The sequence below is a fragment of the Oryx dammah genome, unplaced genomic scaffold, assembly GCF_014754425.2.
Source record: "Oryx dammah isolate SB20612 unplaced genomic scaffold, SCBI_Odam_1.1 HiC_scaffold_3, whole genome shotgun sequence".
Classification (NCBI taxonomy): Eukaryota; Metazoa; Chordata; class Mammalia; order Artiodactyla; family Bovidae; genus Oryx; species Oryx dammah.
The window spans coordinates 68214167-68234067 of NW_024070187.1; the positions used below are offsets into that span (position 1 = coordinate 68214167).

Sequence of the window (19901 nt, forward strand, 5' to 3'; positions counted from 1 at the left end):
CTCCTTAGAACACTCACTGCTACTACCACAAACCAACTGCCCTACAAAAACCCCTCATCACCAACAAAATTATTTTTAACACACTCTGCACAGTGGTCAGATGACTACATTTGCTATGGGTTATTTAACCCTAAGGGAAAAACAGATGCCCCCAGAGAGGTATACTTGGGAGAGCTAGCTGTTAAGGATGTCTTGGATTTTCTCATGTCTTTTTACCATTCTGTCTTCCCGAGGGAAAAGATGGAGCACGCGGCTGGCAGCATAGAAACGCAGCTAGCATGGGTGGCCCCTGGGAGCATCTCTTCTGGCCTCTTGGTTGGGTTGAGTATCCATTGTCCTTCAATAATAAAGATCCTTCCTATCACCATTCATAATCTTGTATAAAAGAGCACCAAATGTAATTTCAGCCATGGAAAGATGACAAAATGAAGTTTGAGAAAAGAGCACTGTATATAAGAGTGTATCTCCGTGCTCAGCTGCTAAGTTGTGTCTGACTCTTTGTAACCCACCAGGGTCCTCTGTCTGTGGGATTTCCAGGCAAGAATACTGGAGTGGGTTGCCATTTCCTACTGCAGGGGGTCTTCCTGACTCAGGGATGGAACTCACATCTTCTGCGTCTCCTGCATTGCAGGTGGATTCTTTACTGCTGAGCCATTGGGAGAAGCCCGTATATAAGAGATACCAACATAAAATTTTAAACAAAGAAGTTTTTTTTAAGAAAAAAGCAAATAATCCATTGCCTCAATTATGTTATCCCCTCAAAGCTAAGAGCAAAATCTGTGTATGCAATATTTAGAAAGAAATCTAGACTTTAAATGTAAATAGACTCACACAAGCTGTCCACAGAATCCCTCTATGGCATTCTTATATAGATGACCATTAAAGTACTTCCCAGCAAAGAGCATCTATGGATGGTACAATCAAATACAGCCGAGAGTGCTGAAATAAATGAAGACACCAGTTCAAAGTCTTTTCAAAAACTCAAAAGCTGTGTCCGTTTGGATTAACCTCACTACGCTTGAACATTCAAGTTTTGGACCTCAAACTATGGAGCCTAAACCTTCTACTCCTTATGCACTACTCATCGTTCATGATGTATAGCTGAAAAGCAGCAAATAAAATGAATTTGACATAGTGAAGGGGCTTGTTCCTTGAAAAAAACTAGAAGAAATTTTTTATTTCTACAAAAAATAAAAATCAGTGTGACTGACTTTATATTTTCTGGTAAGTTGATGTACAGATGGTTGCTTCATAAATAGGCAGATTTTCACATTCTATACTAGACATGTAGCTTGACAACATTATTGAGTTCACATTTTCAAGAAAGCCTTTTGAAGTAGTGTAGTATAATTGCTGAGAGCACAAACTTTGGGACTGGGAGGAGTCAGGATAGAATCTAGTCTCTACCACCAACATGTAACCTTAGGCTGGCACTTCTCTAACCTTCTAATTCCTCATCCGTCATAGCTGCTGGAATGGTATGTTAATGTTTAGTCACTGACTCGTGTCTGACTCTTTTCGACCCCATTAACTGTAGCCCAGCAGGCTCCTCTGTCCATGAAATTTCCCAGGCACAAATACTAGAGTGGACTGCCATTTCCTTTTCTAGAGGATCTTCCCAACCCAGGGAATGGTAAGGTTTGAATAAAACAGTGCATATAAAGTACTTAAGTCTGGTTCCTGCACTTAGCAAAAGCTCAATGATGGTGGTATTGAGGATTGATTATCTTGTAACTTCAGTACAAACATCTTGTACAAGCTTCAGTATGATTTCACAAAGTGTAAGGTAAAAATGAGAGTGGTTTGGCAAAAGAAAGATGATGAATTTTTGGTAAGATTTGTAAATCTGACAAAATTTGAAACATTACATTAGACATGATCAGTTACACCATTCTTGATGACTTTTCACAACAAAAATGGGAAATTTAGGTCCAAAGAAGTATTCTTAAAGTTGGCTTGTCTATGACCCATGATTCTTTCATATGTGCATAAAAATATATGTATTTTCCATGCAACCATAGGTAGTCACTGAAATTCTTTCATCTTCTATTGCTTCAACCATTAAATTACCTCACTTACATGGATTTGGTGAGAATCAATTTGAGACAAAAATCAGATGAAAATGTCTCACTAACTGTGAAGAACTACATTCAGTGAACTAATATACACAGTGAGCCTCATAGATCACGTAAGCAAGCTCCAAGTGAAGGGGAAGCATGGGTAAATAAGTCCTAAGATGCTAATCTGTCAGTGTTGGTGTGGCTATGATAGATGGAGCTGGATGCAAGCAACTATCACTCATGTTATAACTAACGTGCATATTATGGATGCATGTGAAGTGGGCTATGGCATACCCAAAAGGAATCACTCATGAGTTCAAACATGCATCTTTTATCAATTGAAAACTAATTTTTTAAAAACCCTTAACTTCTAATAGGATGCTTCACACCAAACTTTTAAAAAACATTTATTTATTTGACTGTCTGAGGTCTTAGTTGTGGCACGTGGTATCTTCCTTGCATCATGTGGGATCTTCCTCTGTGGCATGCAGACTCGCTAGCTGTGGTGTATGGGCTTGGGAACAAGTGTTCTCAGTGGCTGTGGTGCATGGGCCTAGTTGCTCCTCTACATGTGGGATCTCAGTTCCTCAACCAAGGATCAAACCCAGGTCCCCTGCATTGCAAGGTGGAGTCTTAACCACTGGACCACCAGGGAAGTCCCAAGATGCTCAAAATCTGTGCTGACTGCAGGCTCATTATTTAACTGTCTGTTGCTTGACTTTACTCATTATTTGATGTAAGCTCCACAACAGCAGAGACCTTGTTTTACTTGTTTACTGATGCAGCCTCAGTGCCAAGATGGTGTCTGGTGTCTAGTAGGTGCCCAATAAATATCTGTCGGTTAAGCAGACAGATTTTATATTCTGCGTACATAAGAAATAATCTTCATTTGGAGGTAATTTCACCAGTACAAACATGAAATGGCTTTGCTTCTAAAATTTGATCTATATTTCCCTTTTTTCCTCTGTTCTTTTATCATGTTAAGCAAGAACACAGTGAATTAGTCCTTTTCACAATCAGTATAGTAATTATTCATAAAGAGAATTTCAATCAGGTGGGTGTCATTAGAAACTATTGTTGTCAGTTGAGTGCTGGTAACCCATGCCTTGGTTATTGTATGTTATCCTATTTAAACAGGCAGCTTTCCTCTAAAGAGATATATTTATGGGATTATTGGTAATGTATCTTTTTCTTTTCTCTTCTAATTTAGACTATAATCTTAAAAAAAAATTCTATGGGAGCAAAGGAAAAAAGAAACCCATCAAACAAAATTACCTTAAAGATAATGTTTTTCCAATTTCCTTATTTTTTTTCCATTTAACGTTACAAATCCAAAATGTTGCAAACAATGCTTACTAATACATCAAACAAAACAGCAACACTGAACAAAACAACTCACTTAAAAGAAAAAAAACTATATCAACTCTACGTGGACTAAGTAAAAAGGAATCTTTTGTACTCTTTTTGTCCAACTGCAATAGATTTAAAAATACATAATAACAGAAATAGCTCCATGTGGCAGCATGGTAATCTATCAATTTTTAACACATTTTGTCCCTAGGAATAGGCTTATTGGCAACTGTTTTGCTTATTTATTACTTTTTTTAAGAGCTCAAAATCAGGAGATTAAAGAAAAGTAAGAACAGTGTTCCTGCATATTATAGTAGGGAAAATTCCTGTTAAAGACATACAGTACAACCAACATGGAATCACCCAGTTGTGGATTTCTTTTCTGTGCAGATATGAAATTACATCAATTACTCTAGAAGAACTATTTCCATAATGTTTGTAAAGTGACATTGCAACAGTATCTTGCAAGTTATAAGCTAACACTGCCCCTTGAAACCTCGAGGGTGCAGAAGTGCCACGTACAGTACCCCTCGTAAGGGATGCCTGCTTTAGGAGATTCGGATCATTCGATGTTCTTCTCTTCAAGGGTTAACACTTTCTGGAGAAAAAGGGACAGACTGGTCAGCTTCCACTCAGTCCTCTTGCTCTTCTGCTTTGAGCCACTCACGTTAGAAGCAAAGATGGAAGTAACAAGGGGGCTACCAAGACACACACATTGGTCAAGGTGCTAAGGTAAACCAGGTATGGCCAAATCCTCAGCGTCCCTCACCAGAAAGAAACTTGAGATCCTGAACAAATATTTCTCCTACTTTTGAAGATCAGTAGCACTGTTCTCCTCCATTAAAAAAAAAAAGAAAAATCCTCAATAAATAATTCATTTTATGCAACTCTTTGTGAGTGGTAAAAAACAGAAAACTTTTTAGGTTTCTCCACACCCAGGCCCAAGCCTACCATCTAGTCTCAGATGCTTGTTAGTGATGTTAAGCAAGTCTCTCGCACCTTAGGTATTCTACGTCAGAAGTGAAGCACTGGGGTCCTTGAGACATTCAGCCAGCCTAGGCATAGGCTGAATCCCCCAGGGGCTCAGGAGATAAAGAATCCACCTGCAATGCAGGGGACACTGGAGACGCAGGTTTGATCCCTGGGTCAGGAAGATCCCTTGGAGAAGGAAATGGCAACACACCTCTAGCACTCCTGTCTGAAAAATCCCACGGATAGAGGAGCCTGGCAGGCTACCACCCATGGGGTCGAAAAGAATCTGACTCGAATGAGCAACTATGCATGCAGGCAGACACAGGCTTCCTTCAGAAAGACCTGCCATTAGGTTGCACCCAAGACATCTTGTAATGGGGCATAAGCAAGACTTGGTTTCTCCAAGACTGGCGAACACTATAAAAAGAAAACATCAATTAGACAGTGTTATTGCCTTCCATTCTTAAAACCCCAGATGTTTAAATAGGAAAAGAGAACCCCAGCATTGGAGTGGCCAGCATAGTACAAACAGCTGGAGGGAGAGGCTTAGAGAGAAGATTCAGTCCATGCAGGGAAGCACGAACCATTATTATTTCTCTTTTGGTCAAGCACACCAGAATGGCTGTACCCTTCTTGTTTATCATAAAACGAAGCCCCACCCAGATGTACCTTTGTCCACTGGCATAAAGTCTGTATTTGAAACTTTTTTGGTAGACCCACAAAACACTAGAACCAAAATTGCTAGCCTTGAACTTACTTTGCCTGATTACTAGCTCTAGCTTCCAGCTGGAATAACATATGATATCATTGCTTCTAAGGCAAACCCAGTTTAAAAGCAACAGTTTACTTAGCCTATATATTCAACTCTCACTTTCTAATCAGATGCTTGGCACGAATTCACCTAACTCCAAAACCTGGCAATGTGCCCTCCCTGGGCAAAGCAACAAAAAGTTCATGGGTATTTTTCTATTTTCCATGTGTCTTTCTCTTTTATTATTTAAAAACATAATACCTTAATGTGATAGAAGAGAAGAACCAGATTAAAATAAAATATTCTGTGGGATAAAAGTGAAATAGAGACGTTGCATCCTTACAGAGAAATGTGTAAGTCTCATGCGGTTTCCACAAAAGGCTTGCTGAGGAGCAAAGCTCAAGATGAAATTCTAACCTGGATGCCAAATTTATAGATGTATCAATAACAAACAAATTAGTGAAAAACACATTTAAATGATCTCAGTATTCACAGAGAAAGTTATCAATTTAAATGATATAAACTGAAACCTTAATTAATGAATTATGTAGACCTTATTGTGTTTTGAAAACTTTTTTATACTAATGCCTGAGAACAAGCCTAAGTGGAGTATGACAAGAAAGTGGCCAACAGTCACTTGATGCCTTGCTCCAGGATAAATATTCCAGCACTACACAGCAGTGAAGGGGATGGCTTCAGTATCAGACATATCTGGGTTTTAACCTGGCTCTGACTCTAGTGGTAGGACCGTGGTCAAGTTCAAAACTGGTCCAACCTCTGCTATATAATCCTCAAAGTTAAATCAGCAGTTCAAGAAATTTGTTTTTAAAATACTATAAATGCAGTACTCAGGTACTCAGACCAGGACAGGAAATCCTACTTGGTCCTATATCCCTGAAAATAGCACAAATGGTACTAAGTACTGACATCTAATCCACATTACAGAATAAACTGAACACTCATCCAAGAAACCATATATGCTTTGGTTTTATAACTTCACTATCTGGCAAACAGCTTGCGTTCAATAGATTGTTATTACATGAAATGGAAAAGAATATTTTCTTTTGGAAAATGTGTTTGGGTTTTTCCCTCCACCATCTGGAAGTGACACCTCTCTTGGCAAGGAACTAGAGGGCAGAGCTTCCCTGGAGGAGGCAGAAAGGGATGAAGAGACGATTTATATTTCTGAGGGCCAGTAAAGTTTATTCTATCTACAGATGAGGCAGTGTCTCCCCAGGTGTTCTGAACTGTGGGGAGAAAGAAGAATAGAGGTCTTTTGAGTTAATATAAGAGTCTAATTACATGAGCCCCTAAAGAACCAACATCTTCGGTTACTCAGATCTCTTTAATTACAAATGTCTTTCATCTGGAAATTTACCCATAAATTTCTGTGGAAAAAATTTTAAACACTAACAATTTAGTGTTTCATAAAAATAAGTTAAATCTCCTACACTATTTTCAAATAACTCAGAATCTAGGGATGTTTAAGAGTACAAATGTTAAGACACTCCGTTATGGTGATCACTTCCCCATGAGATCATAAACGATCAGAATTACAAGACGCACAGCACAGACTTCTATGATGAAAATTATAGTGAAAGATGGCCATGTTAATTAGAATGCTTGGCCGCTATCACTGAAATTCAAAACTGTTGTGGCTTAAACAAAATAGAAATATATTTCTCACTCACATGAAGACCAGGTCAGGAGTCCAGGGCTGGTATAGTGTTTACACCATCTTCAGTGAACCAATTATGGTTCTTCCATCTTCCTATTAAATATCTTCAACACCGCAGCTTCTTCTCATAATTCAAGTCAGCCACATCCTATTCTTACATTTCAACACAAAGAAAGTGTAGGAAAAGCACATACCTGTCCTTTCACTGCACAGCCTGAAAGTGGCCCACATAATCCTACTCATTTCTCACTCAGGAGAACTTGGTCACATTAAGCTGGTAAGCTAACTGCAAATCACTGTCATTATTTTGGGTGATCATATAATATGTATGTAAAAAGGTGACACTAGGTGGTGGGAACATTAAGAAGCTTCTGTCCTAAAGGCCATAAAGCAAGATATTATTTAAGACTCAGGTAAACCACTCAAATCTTTATTTACTGCAAGCCAATCAAGAAATGGGAATACCAGATCACCTTACCTGTCTCCGGAGAAATCTATATGCAGGTCAAGAAGCAACAATTAGAACCAGACATGGAAAAATGGACTGGTTCAAAATTGGAAAAGGAGTACATCAAGGCTGTATACTGTCTCCTTGCTTATTTAATTTATATGCAGAGTACATCAAGTGAAATGCCAAGCTCGATGAATCACAAGCTGGAACCAAAAGTGCCAGGAGAAATATCAACAACCTCAGAGATGCAGATGATACCAGTCTAATGGCAGAAAGTGAAGAGGAACTAAAGAGCTTCTTGACGAGGGTGATAGAGGAGAATGAAAAAGCTGGCTTAAAATTCAACATTCAAAAAACTAAGATCATGGCATCTGATCTCATCACTTCATGGCAAATAGATGGGGGAAAACGGAAACAGTGACAGAATTTCTTTTCTTGGGCTCCAAAATCATTGCAGATGGTGACTGCAGCCATGAAATTAAGACGCTTGCTCCTTGGAAGGAAAGATATGACAAACCAAGACAGCATATTAAAAAGCAGAAGCATCACTTTGGTGAGAAAGTCCATATAGTCAAAGCAATGGTTTTTCCAGTAGTTATGGACGGATGTGAGAGTTGGACCATGAAGAAGGTTGAGTATCAAAGAAACGATGCTTTTGAATCATGGTGCTGGGAAAGACTCTTGAGAGTCCCTTGGACAGCAAAGAGATCACACCAGTCAATCTTAAAGGAAGTCAACACTGAATATTCATTGGAAGGACTGATGCTGAAGCTCCAAAGTTTTGGAGCTTCTCAGGGAAAAGCTATCCAGGGAAGGCTTCCCTGAGGAAATGGCATTTCAGTTTTAATCTGACCAGCCATGAGAAGAGCTGGAAAAGAACATTCTAATAAGAGAGATTAACAATTGTTAAAGCCCCAAGGCTCCCTATTTGTTAGAATCAAGTTGCTTTAGCTCTAGTTTTCTTCATTTAGGCCTGCTATACATGGGACATGGAGAAGGCAATGGCACCCCACTCCAGTACTCTTGCCTGGAAAATCCCATGGATGGAGGAGCCTGGTGGCCTGCAGTCCGTGGGGTCGCACAGAGTCAGACACAACTGAGCGACTTCACTTTCACTTTTCACTTTCATGCATTGGAGAAGGGAATGGCAACCCACTCCAGTGTTCTTGCCTGGAGAATCCCAGGGACAGGGGAGCCTGGTGGGCTGCTGTCTATGGGGTCGCACAGAGTCGGACACGACGAAGCGACTTAGCAGCAGCAGCAGCAGCACACATGGGACAGGATGAAAGAACATGTGTGTGTTTGTGTGTATGTGTGTATGCATGCATGTGTTCATGCTTAGGAAGAGGAGATCTATGATTCTACTCCTAGGATTAATATTTAACATCTAGTAATAATGTGGAACACTCCAAAACCAGGAAGAAAAAGAGCCCGGGGCCACACAGAGAAGAGATGAAAAACAAAACAAATGGTTACAGAAGTTGAGAGATAGTATAGCCTTTTTATTTAAAAGATTTTTTTTTGTTGTTTTCACTTGTTCTAAATAGTGTTTCTGGGTACATATATTTCTTAAATAAAGCTAACTAATCTCAGGTATATTGTTCTAACTAACTTTTAGCTCCCAATGAGAAATTGGCAGCTGTAAATAAAATGTCTTACACATTTTATTTTAATTAAAATGAGAAGGCTGAGCACCAAAGAATTGATGATTTCAATTTGTGGTGCTGGAGAAGAGCCTTGAGAATCCCTTGGCCCACAAGGAGATCAAGCCAGTCAATCCTAAAGGAAACCAACCCTAAATATTCATTGGAAGGACTGAGGCTAAAGTTGAAGCTCCAATACTTTGGCCACCTGACGCAAAGAGCTAACTCATTGGAAAAGATCCTGATGCTGGGAAAGACTGAGAGCAGGAGGTAAAGGGGCATTTCATCCTCTATTGAGATGGATGAGATGGTTGGATGGCTCCACTGACTCAATGGACATGAGTTTGAACAAACTCCAGGAGATATTGAAGGACAGGCAAGCCTGGCGTGCTGCAGTCCATGAGGTTGCAGAGTCAGACATGACTTAACAACATACACAACAAAATGCACAACAACATACACAAAACAGGTTAAAAATAAGCAAATTTAATAATCAAATATTTGTACATTAGTACCATAAATTAATATATATTTCAAATATCACACAACTTATATTTAGGGATCCAAACTAAGTCACATTCTTAAGCTATTAGGAATCTACTCATAAAAATCTTAACCTAAGGATTTGGTAGCATCAGCCAAGAGATCTTTCCCAAAGCATCTATTCCTTGGTCTGAGAGCAGTTTAGGAGAAAGTTCAGTACTGCTTAAATTATCACGATGTATTCACCGCATTGTCTAATAGTCACAAATTTGAATAAAAGAAAGACCAACTTAACTTATGAAAGGTACTACAGTGAGATAACTACTCCAAGTGACAAATCTTTCTATCAAACTCATGATCGGGCTTCCCTGATAGCTCAGCTGGTAAAGAATCTGCCTGCAGTGCAGGAGATCCCAGTTTGATTCATGGTTCGGGAAGATCCACTGGAGAAGGGGTAGGCTACCCCTCCAGTATTCCTGAGCTTCTCTTGTGGCTCAGCTGGTAACGAATCTGCCTGCAAGGCAGAAGACCTGGGTTCGATCCCTGGGCTGCTAAGAACCCCTGGGAATGGGAAAGGCTACCCACTCCAGTATTCTGGCCTAGAGAATTCCATGTATTGTATAGTCCATGGGGTCACAAAGAGTTGGACACGACTGAGCAACTTTCACTTTTCATGATCAGTGAAGGCAAGCTGCCACTTAAATGTCACAATTTTAACACAATGGCTTTGCCAAAAGAGCAGTAAGAAAGGTACCAAGTCAGGCCCAAGGTCTGGGGAAATTTTCATTGACTTATACCTTCAAAACCCAGGTTCGTTGACTCTAGGACAAAACTGACTATAACACACATCATTATTTGATGTGCCCTAACAAGGGGGGGAAAAATACTGCACTTAAAGTGAGAAATGCAACTGATTCCAAGATGCATCCCAATTTCAGAAATGTGAAACAAAGGATTTCTTAGAATCAATAGAAATGGTAGTATTCTTCAAGCCAAATATGCCCCTTTTCTTTTCAGCATGGAAAATGACTTTCACTATTTTCGGCTCAGTCATAAAAAATGTTTTCTTCTGTACTATGTTCATCCCTATCTCTCTTTGTGTACAACTCCAAAGATATAACTGATAAATCCCCATTTAACATTTTCTCCCAAATATCTAACATTTCATTCAAAATAACCAAGCTACCAGAATAAAGAATAAGAAGGGTAGAAAAAGAATAGGCTGCCAGCCAATGAGAGCAGATTCTGACTTTGAAAGAGCTCAGCCTCACACTGCCCTCCGCAGGCAGGACACCTCCCAAGAGGAGAAAAGAGAGTTGAGTCCATTCACTTGTCCTGAACTTGCTAACTGGATAAAACCCCCTCTCCCTAAGAAAGGAAGGAATAAAGGGTCAGAAACAGACCAAGAGCATGCCTAGGAAGAACCTCTCCTTGTAGAAATCTGTGGTGGGGGTGGGGTGTTTCCTCCTAATAACTTGCCTTTACAGTTAAAAACACATACTAGATCTCTGCCCAAAGTTCCGGGCACATAAGTCCTTGTAATTTCATGATCAATAGGGGTCCCAGGAATATCTTTGTTTCCAATATTTGGTCTTGGACCCTGATTTCTGGCACACAGAACTACTAAATCTCTAGGAATTTCCTGGGTAATAAGGAGCATCTTTTGTTCTAATGAGGGGGTTACTGGTGGGCTCCTGGGTAGCTCCTAGACAGGGGCTGTCACCAGAAAGGCCAAGCCAAGAGTAGAAGCTTGGACTTTCAGTTACATACCCACCCTCCATCCTCCAGGGAGGGGAGAAGAGCTAGAGACTGACTTACTAATCATGCCTACAAGATGAAGCCTCCGTAAAAATCCCTAGAGGATAGAGTTCACAGAGCTTTTGGGTTAGTAAACACACCCATGGGCTGCGAGGGTAGAACACCCCAACTCCATGGGAACAGAAGCTTTGCTCTCAGGACACTTTTGGACCTTCAGTTCAGTTCAGTCACTCAGTCATGTCCGACTCTTTGCAACCCCATGAATCGCAGCACGCCAGGCCTCCCTGTCCATCACCAACTCCCAGAGTTCACCCAAACTCACGTCCATCAAGTCAGTGATGCCATCCAGCCATCTCATCCTCTGTCATCACCTTCTCCCCCTGCCTCCAATCCCTCCCAGCATCAGAGTCTTTTCCAATGAGTCAACTCTTCACATGAGGTGGCCAAAGTACGGGAGTTTCAGCTTTAGCATCATTTCTTCCAAAGAAATCCCAGGGCTGATCTCCTTCAGAATGGATTGGTTGGATCTCCTTGCAGTCCAAGGGACTCTCAAGAGTCTTCTCCAACACCACAGTTCAAAAGCATCAATTCTTTGGCACTCAGCTTTCTTCACAGTCCAACTCTCACATCCATATATGACCACAGGAAAAACCATCTGGACCTTACCTGAGCTCGAATGACCCCATAAACTTAAATAAATGTTTCCTTGAGTTTTGTGAGCCATTATAACAAATTATGGAACCCAAAGAGGTGGGGGTGGGGGTAGGGCATGGGAACCCTGATTGATAGTGGACTGGTCAGAAGTAGCAGAGGCCCAGACTTGTAATTGATGTCTACAGTGGGGAGCAGTCTTGTGGGACTGAGTCCATAACCTGTGGGGTCTGTGCTTCTCCATTCAGTCAGTCATAATTGAATTACAGGACACCCTCCAGTGGGTTTGACACCCAGGAGTGAGTTGGAGGATTGCCTGGTGTGGGAAAAAGTCCTACACATTTGGTATCAGAAGTGTTAAGAGTAGAAAGTAAAGAAACAAGAGGTTTTCTTTTAAGCATGCTCCATAATTTTTCTTCTCAGGAAAAATCCTATGAAAAATCTCCATAAATGTCAACAACACTCTGGCCTGACTTTAGGGATCACCATTTTCTGCTTCCTCCCTCACTCTTTTATCGAAATAACATTGCCAGCACTTGGCAAGTCAGGACCTCCCAGGGTGCTGGTGAAGTCAGGAACAGACTTAAAATGAGCCACTACATTTCCAAGCCTAGCCATCTGGCTGGGGGAACCTAACAGAAGCACTAGAGGACTGAGAAGGTAAAGCTCATCAATTTGCTACAGGACAAGCAGACATATTGTCATTTAGTTTAGTTAAACTTGATCTGTTACAGAACAGATACTCTGAAATTTAGTATCTCATAAAGAAAACTAATTCTACCTATTAAAAACTACTTTGGCAACTGACAAGATGCCGTGCCTACTTTTCACTACAAAGATGAGAACGTTTAAAACTAAAGCAACGTTTACCTGGGAAATCTTGAGTGGCTCTATAAATCATTTACATTTTATTTAAAAGCCATTTTCCAAATTTTGAAATGTAAATTCTTACCTAAAAAATAACTGGAGATAGATATTACATACATATTTATAAAGTATGCTTTTCAGAAAGTATAAACACAGATGCTCCCTCTGCTATACAGTTTGTGATTGTTTCATAACCATCATCAAATTATGATCAATAAAATTTTTTCTTTGAAACAATTAGCATAACATCAGATATATAGTGTAGAAACAATGGTATTTAAATCTGGGTTTAAAGAAAAATACTGTTAAACATTATCAAATAGTAAGTAAAAAAGATGGTAATGTATTTCTATGTAACAGTCTCATTATTCCTTAATAAATTTTAACTTAGAAAAACAAGATCTAGGTGAGAATATGTTAAAACCATTATTTACCTAAAGTAAACTGGCAAGCATCGGCAATATTTCTGGCTCAGCTAAAAGAATAATGACTAATACTTATTGAGCATTTACTATATGTTAAGCAGTATAACTTAGTGATATACATATGCACTCTCATTCAATCCTGATGATAACACTGTGATATAGGTACTTTATTCCCATTTAATTGAGGAAGCTAAATCAAACTTTCTTGCTGGAATATAAAAATATAATTCTTCATAGGCTACCAAAAGAATTCTTTATAGGTTATGAATTCTTCATAGGGTTTGCCATAGTAAACCCGGCTGCACATGTGTCTGCATGCAGTCATGTTTGACTCTGCAGCCTACCAGGCACCTCGGTCCATGGGGATTCTCCAGGCAAGAACACTGGAGTTGGTTGCCATGCCCTCATCCAGGGGATCTTCCCAACCCAGGGATCAAACCTGTATCTCTTATGTCTCCTGCATTGGCAAGTGGGTTCTTTACCACTAGTGCCACCTGGGAAGTGCATATATATATATATATATATATATATACATCTAAAAATTCAGACTCTGTATTAAGTGAAATTCAATACTTACGCATGACAAAAATAGCAATAACAATTACTCAGCAAAATATAATTAAGAAGAAACTTAAAAACAAAAAATAATATTTAACAGTAAAACTTTAGAACATTTTCTTTATAGTCAGGAATAAGATGAAAACACCTACTTTCATTGCAAGTTTTAGTATGCCTGGTCAGTGCACTAAGAAAGTGCTATCACACTGGGATGACCCTGAGGAATAGGATGGGTAGGGAGGTGGGAAGGGGTTTCAGGATGGGAAACACATGTACACCCATGGCTGATTCATGTCAATGAATGGCAAAAAGCACGACAATATTGTAAAGTAATTAGCCTCCAATTAAAATTAAAAAAAAAAAAGAAAGAAAGTGCTATCACATGTGGAAAGGAAGAAACAAAACTGTTATTATTTACAGATATTACTGCCTGCAGAGGAAATACAACTGAGTGTCTTCACTTTCACTTTTCACTTTCATGCATTGGAGAAGGAAATGGCAACCCACTCCAGTGTTCTTGCCTGGAGAATCCCAGGGACAGGGGAGCCTGGTGGGCTGCCGTCGATGGGGTCGCACAGAGTCAGACACGACTGAAGCGACTTAGCAGCAGCAGCACCAGAGGAAATACAAGAGAACCAATGACACAGCAAGAAAAAGGAAAACAAGCTCAACCCAGTGCTCTGTAACAACCCAGAGGGGTAGGATGGGGTAGGAGGTGGCAAGCTGGAGGGATATTCAAGAGGAAGAGAACATATGTATACTCATTACTGATTCGCATCGTTGTATGGCGGAAGCTGACACAACAATGTAAAGCAATTATCCTCCAATGAACATTTTTTTTTTAAATTGGATAACAAATATAAATGCAAAATGCAAGGCTGTTGGACGTGTGATCACCAATCAAAAGTCAAGAGTATTCCAATATACCAGTAAGCAATTAGAAATTTCAATTTACATATGGTATTAGAATCATTAAAATACCCATGAAAAATCTAGTGGTCAGTTTGGTCACAGATATTTTTTAAATTCATCAATATGCCTGGTCAACAAATTTAACAATCCTCTCCAAGGTATGTACCCTAGAGACCCTCTCTCACACGTAAACCAGAAAACAAGCTCCAGGATATTCATCTCATTCTTTCTAACCACACACACACACGTGTATGGGACAGTCTAGCTATATATCAATATAGATTGGATAAATTGTTGAATATTCATACAATTAAATCTGTATATGTCAATTTGGATTATCTTAAAAACCGAATGCTGAGAAGGAAAAGCAGGTTGTTCAGGGATATTTATAATATGACATCACTTACATAAAAAGTAAAACCCGTAGCACAATACTCTGTATTATTTATGGAAAAATAAGTTTTTAATAAATATGTAGAAACAAGGAATCAAGCTTCTGATTACCCCGGGAAAGGAAAAAGGAGAATCAGAGCATGGAAAGGGTTAAGTATCAGAGATGTTTCAGCTTTACCTCTAATTTTATGTCTTTAATGAAAATGCATATAAATATAAAAACTTACTAAATTATATTGAATCTATGTGTAAAATACCTAAATATTCATAATATTTTGTGTTTCAAAATACCTTATAATTTTAAAAATACATGTTTTTTAAAGCATCCCATGTAAATATTTTAACAATAGTGAAAGGGCCATACCCCACGTACACATCTCTTCATAAAACTACAAAGGGAGTTTGCCTCCCTTTCATCTGTTATTACACATCATTTTCAGCTACATGTTATTATATGTTGTTAAGGATTAGAAACTATTGACAGAAGAAGTGTAAAAAGTAGCATATTCTACAGGAAAAGTAGCAAGTATTGAATAAAGATGCCATGAAGATTAAGAAAGGTCCAAATGGCATAAAATCGAAAAGAGGTTTTCAAAGTTTAGTTAAATACTCAAAAAAAAATTTATCTAAGTTTTGAGTGAGAAGCCAAAGACATTCCTGTCAAGAGAAAAAAAAAAGTAGAAAAACTAAAAAAATAGAAAAAGCTGCTACTTGCCTTTTAAATTGGGGGCACTTACAGAATATGATATAGGGTACATGTCAACAATATGATTTATTACTCAGATTATAATAAATATTCAATTTTCCCCTGGAAGTAAAAACTTTAATTATTAATATCCCAAGAAGCTCCCAGAGCAACATACCTGGAGAAGGAGCCTTTCAAAAGCCAGAAAGTTGTCCCACTTGGCCGTCTGTGGGTGTTTCAGAGTTTGGACAGTGGCCAGCCCAAGCTGTAGGAGTCCGCAGTGATTCCCTAGAGATTTGAGGTTGTTCTTGAAGAGCTGAATATAGGCCATGAGCTGCCCCGGAGTGACTCTCCCTGGGAAAACATACAGTATGTCAGTGCAGCCTCTTCTGGGGGCGGTAAAAATAGAGAGGAACGTGCCATTAATACTACTACCGCCTTGCTGTTGTTCAGTTGCTCAGTCACGTCCGACTCTTTGTGACCCACGGACTGCAGTCCGCCAGGCTTCCCTGTTCTTCACTATCTCCCATCAGCACCAAACTGCAGAGTCAACTGCAAGCTTTCCTAAGCTTCTGTGACTCTTAAAACAACATGGTGACAACAGCAAAGTCGAAACTACCAACTGCATTTTGCAAGCAAGAAAACAGATGTTAAGTGCTCTTGCCAAAGCCATATTGCTATTAGGATTCATTTCATAACTCTGCAATACCCCATAAATGCGTTTTCAAATAAAGTCTTATGAATAAATATTTCTTGAGGTCAATGTGGAGTTCCTCTGCAAGACACATGATATAGCAATCTAAGAGCCAAAAAGGCAAGGTTTCCAATTGTGTGTGTTATGTATATAAAGCAAAGGAGAAATCTGTTAGGACTATAGCTAAAACTTTATCATTGATATCAATGGGTTTATGACAATATCCTTGAGCATAAAAGCAGACTGTTGTTGGAACAAAAATGTATGGAGAACCAGAGTGGAAAAAACCCTGGAAGATGAGATATCCAAAGAAAGGGTTTCTTGTGGGTGAGAGCACATTTACTATCATGGTCACCTAGATCTAGAACAAGACTCTCACCTCATTAAACACTGGAGTACCAAAACCACAAACAAACCCTGTTGAAGATTCAGTCTTTCAGACCTCTAAGTCCAACCTTTTCCTAAATAGCACTCCTTCCATTTAGTCACTTCCCATTCTATTATGTCAGATCTTGTTCCTGCCATTCATCAGTGCAATGGGCAGAACTCCAGAACACTACAGTTTCTCCTCACTGGGCAAGAAGAGTGCAATGGAGCCAAACACGAATGCAAGGCCAGTAAATCCTTCCTGTACATTTCAGCCACACTGTCTTCCTGGTTTACTCTCTGATACCTAAAATCCAGGTTTGTTTGCTATGCCTAGGTTTGTTAATATTTGGCAACAAAACTACCTGTATTTATTTAGCACATGTCCTCTTCTGATTTTCATAGCAATTCTATGGGGTAGCAAACAAGTGAGAGTTCAGTGTCTCACATGGGGCTAAATGGCATTTGTCAATTAGTGGTTTTGCTACAGATTATAATACACAAAAAAAGACCTTGTCACAAGAAACTTATAAGCCCATAATATATTCTACCTTTTTATTGCATGTTTTGGAGAGATTAAGGATTCTAAAGTGCCTTATTACTCACTTATATGGGGCTTCCCTGATAGCTCAATTGGTAAAGAGCAATGCAGGAGTCCCTGGTTCAATTCCTTGATTGGGAAGGTCCGCTGGAGAAGGGACAGGCTATCCACTCCTTGTGGCTCAGCTGGTAAAGAATTTACCTTCAATGAGGGAGACCTGGGTTTGATCCCTGGGTTGGGAAGATCCTCTGGAGAAGGGAAAGGCTACCCACTCCAGTATTCTGGCCTGGAGAATTCCATGGACTTGTATAGTCCATGGGGTCACAAAGAGTCGGACATGACTGAGCAACTTTCATTTTCAAATAAGAACAGTTGGTGGCGGGGAAGAACAGTGGAAATGAATAGTACAGAGTTGAGTCTCACTAGTTTCTTTGGTCCCTTGGTAAAGCATAGTTCATTCCTGATTCTCAAGCAGCAAGCTAACAATTTGCTAGCTTAAGTACTAACAGAGAAGAGCCTCATTAATCCCTTCTCTGCTTGGTTTTAAGTTGGCTTGATTAAGGTATAATTTACATACAGTAAAATTCACTCTTTTCTGGTTCAGGGTGTTCTCAAAATAGTTCTATGAAGTTTGACAAAAACACAGTCATAATCAAGATAGATTATTTCTTTTACTCCCAAAAGTTCCCCTTTTGTAGTCAATTCTCTTTTCTCATCCCCAATCCTTGGTGAACACTTGTCTGTGTTTATCTGGTTTCTGTCCCATAGTTATTCCTTTCCAGAGTGTTCTATGAATGGAATCATATAGCACATAGCCTTTTGAGTCTAGCTTCTTTTACTTGAGCATAAGGTATTTTGTGTTCATTCATGTTGTTGCTTGTACCAGTAATTTGCTCTATTTTCTTGTTGAGTAGTAATCCATTGTAAGAACCATAGTTTGTTTAAACTTATCCATTCACCAGTTCATGATCATTTGAGTTGTTTCCAATTTTTAGAAATGATGAATAAAAACTTCACAAACATCTTCATACAGTATTTTATGTGCGTATATGTCTGTGGACATACGATTTCAGTTTTTTCATAAGAAATTTCTAGGGTTGCTGGATCATATGCTAAATGTATGCTTAACTTTATAAGAAACTGACAAACTAATTTCCAAAGTGAGCTGTCCTCCTAGTGACAAATGAGAGTTCTACTGCCTCACATCCTCAATAGCCTTAGTATTGCCAGGTATTTTGGTTTTAGCCAGTCTAATAGGTTATCTAATAGGCAACATCTTACCAGGGTTTTAATTTGGATTTTTTAATGACTAATAATGTTATTCATCTTTTCATGTGCCTATTTGCCACCCAATATCTTTTTTGGTGAAGTGTCTGTTCAAATCCTTTGCTCATTTTTATTAAGTTGTTTGCTTTCTTATTATTGAGTTAAGAGTGTCATTAACTTTTATTAATCCATTGGTTCAGCACATGTCTTTGTGCTAGGGACTGTTCTTACTGCTAAGCACAAGCCCATGAACAAATCAGAGAAAAGTCTGTCCTCATGGCCAACAAATAAGGAAGACAAATGACTCCCAGAATGTTCTCCTAACTAATCCAGCTCATTACATGTCACTCTCTTAGGGGATGGGATCTTTTGTGCAGAGGATGAACATTTTTACACAAGAACATCTTCTGACACATTAAACATGTGAAAACAAATTTTCACTTGAAATGGGTTCAGATCTAACCATTTATTTCTTTAAACATTGTGCTGCACTTGATGGCAGTGTAGTCCCTGGACACACAGAGCTTTGTTGACCAAGAGAGACAGTCATAGAACAATTACATGAACAATTACTTAATCATGATTGTGACAAGAACTGCTAAGGCAACAACTAAAGAGTCTTGAAACCGTGAAAGGGTCTATATGGTATGTAACTGCCTACCTCTCCAACCCCATCTCCAGGACCTGAAGGAGAAGAAATTAAAAAGGCTCAGAATACACACAATCCATTTATAACATAACTGCCCTTTAGAGAGACCTAAAAAAATGGAAATCATCAGAGAAAGTCATCAGGTCTGTTTCGATTTCAATTGCAATAACCACATGTTCAGCTTAAAGATAAGAATGTCTTCAATTCAAAAATATAGTTAAACTTTATTCAGTTAGCATCTTCCAATCTCAGACTTGGACTCAACAACCATATTTACATAACGCCACCTTCCAACATAAAGCATGAGATCCAAAGAACAAACGGCTATATTTCATAATAGGAACTGCCAACAGAATACTACATTGTGAATTAGCGATTACTCACCCTTGCTGCTCTGGTCTCTTTCCCTCTGCATATCTTTTTCTTATATACACAGGCCACTAACACTTCTTATACACGTCATGAAAGCAGGGGGTTTTGGTAAAAATCCAAAACATGGTAATTTAAATTTATTAAAAGAGTATTTTATACAAATGCTTTAAAATATAGACTAGTGACATTTTAAAATATAAGTTTAATCAGAATCTTACATAAAACAAGTACAATTAACTAATTGAGTGTTAAAAATGTTATACAATAAGACTAATAACTTGAGAAATCTTCCCAGTTTATTTCAACTAAAACTGCAAGCAATTAGGACCAGGTGTTGAAAAAGTAATAGACAGAACATTTATTCATATCTCATATT

The 19901-nt window shown here is 38.9% G+C and overlaps 1 protein-coding gene across 1 annotated transcript in view; it reads right to left on the bottom strand.

Moving 5' to 3' along the window:
• SCFD2 (sec1 family domain containing 2) overlaps positions 1 to 19901 on the bottom strand; it is a 392528-nt gene that overhangs the window by 302306 nt on the left and 70321 nt on the right. The window contains exon 4 of the mRNA XM_040238200.1: positions 15816 to 15991. Coding sequence (XP_040094134.1) covers positions 15816 to 15991 — 176 coding nt within the window. The remainder of the gene's footprint in view (positions 1 to 15815; positions 15992 to 19901) is intronic.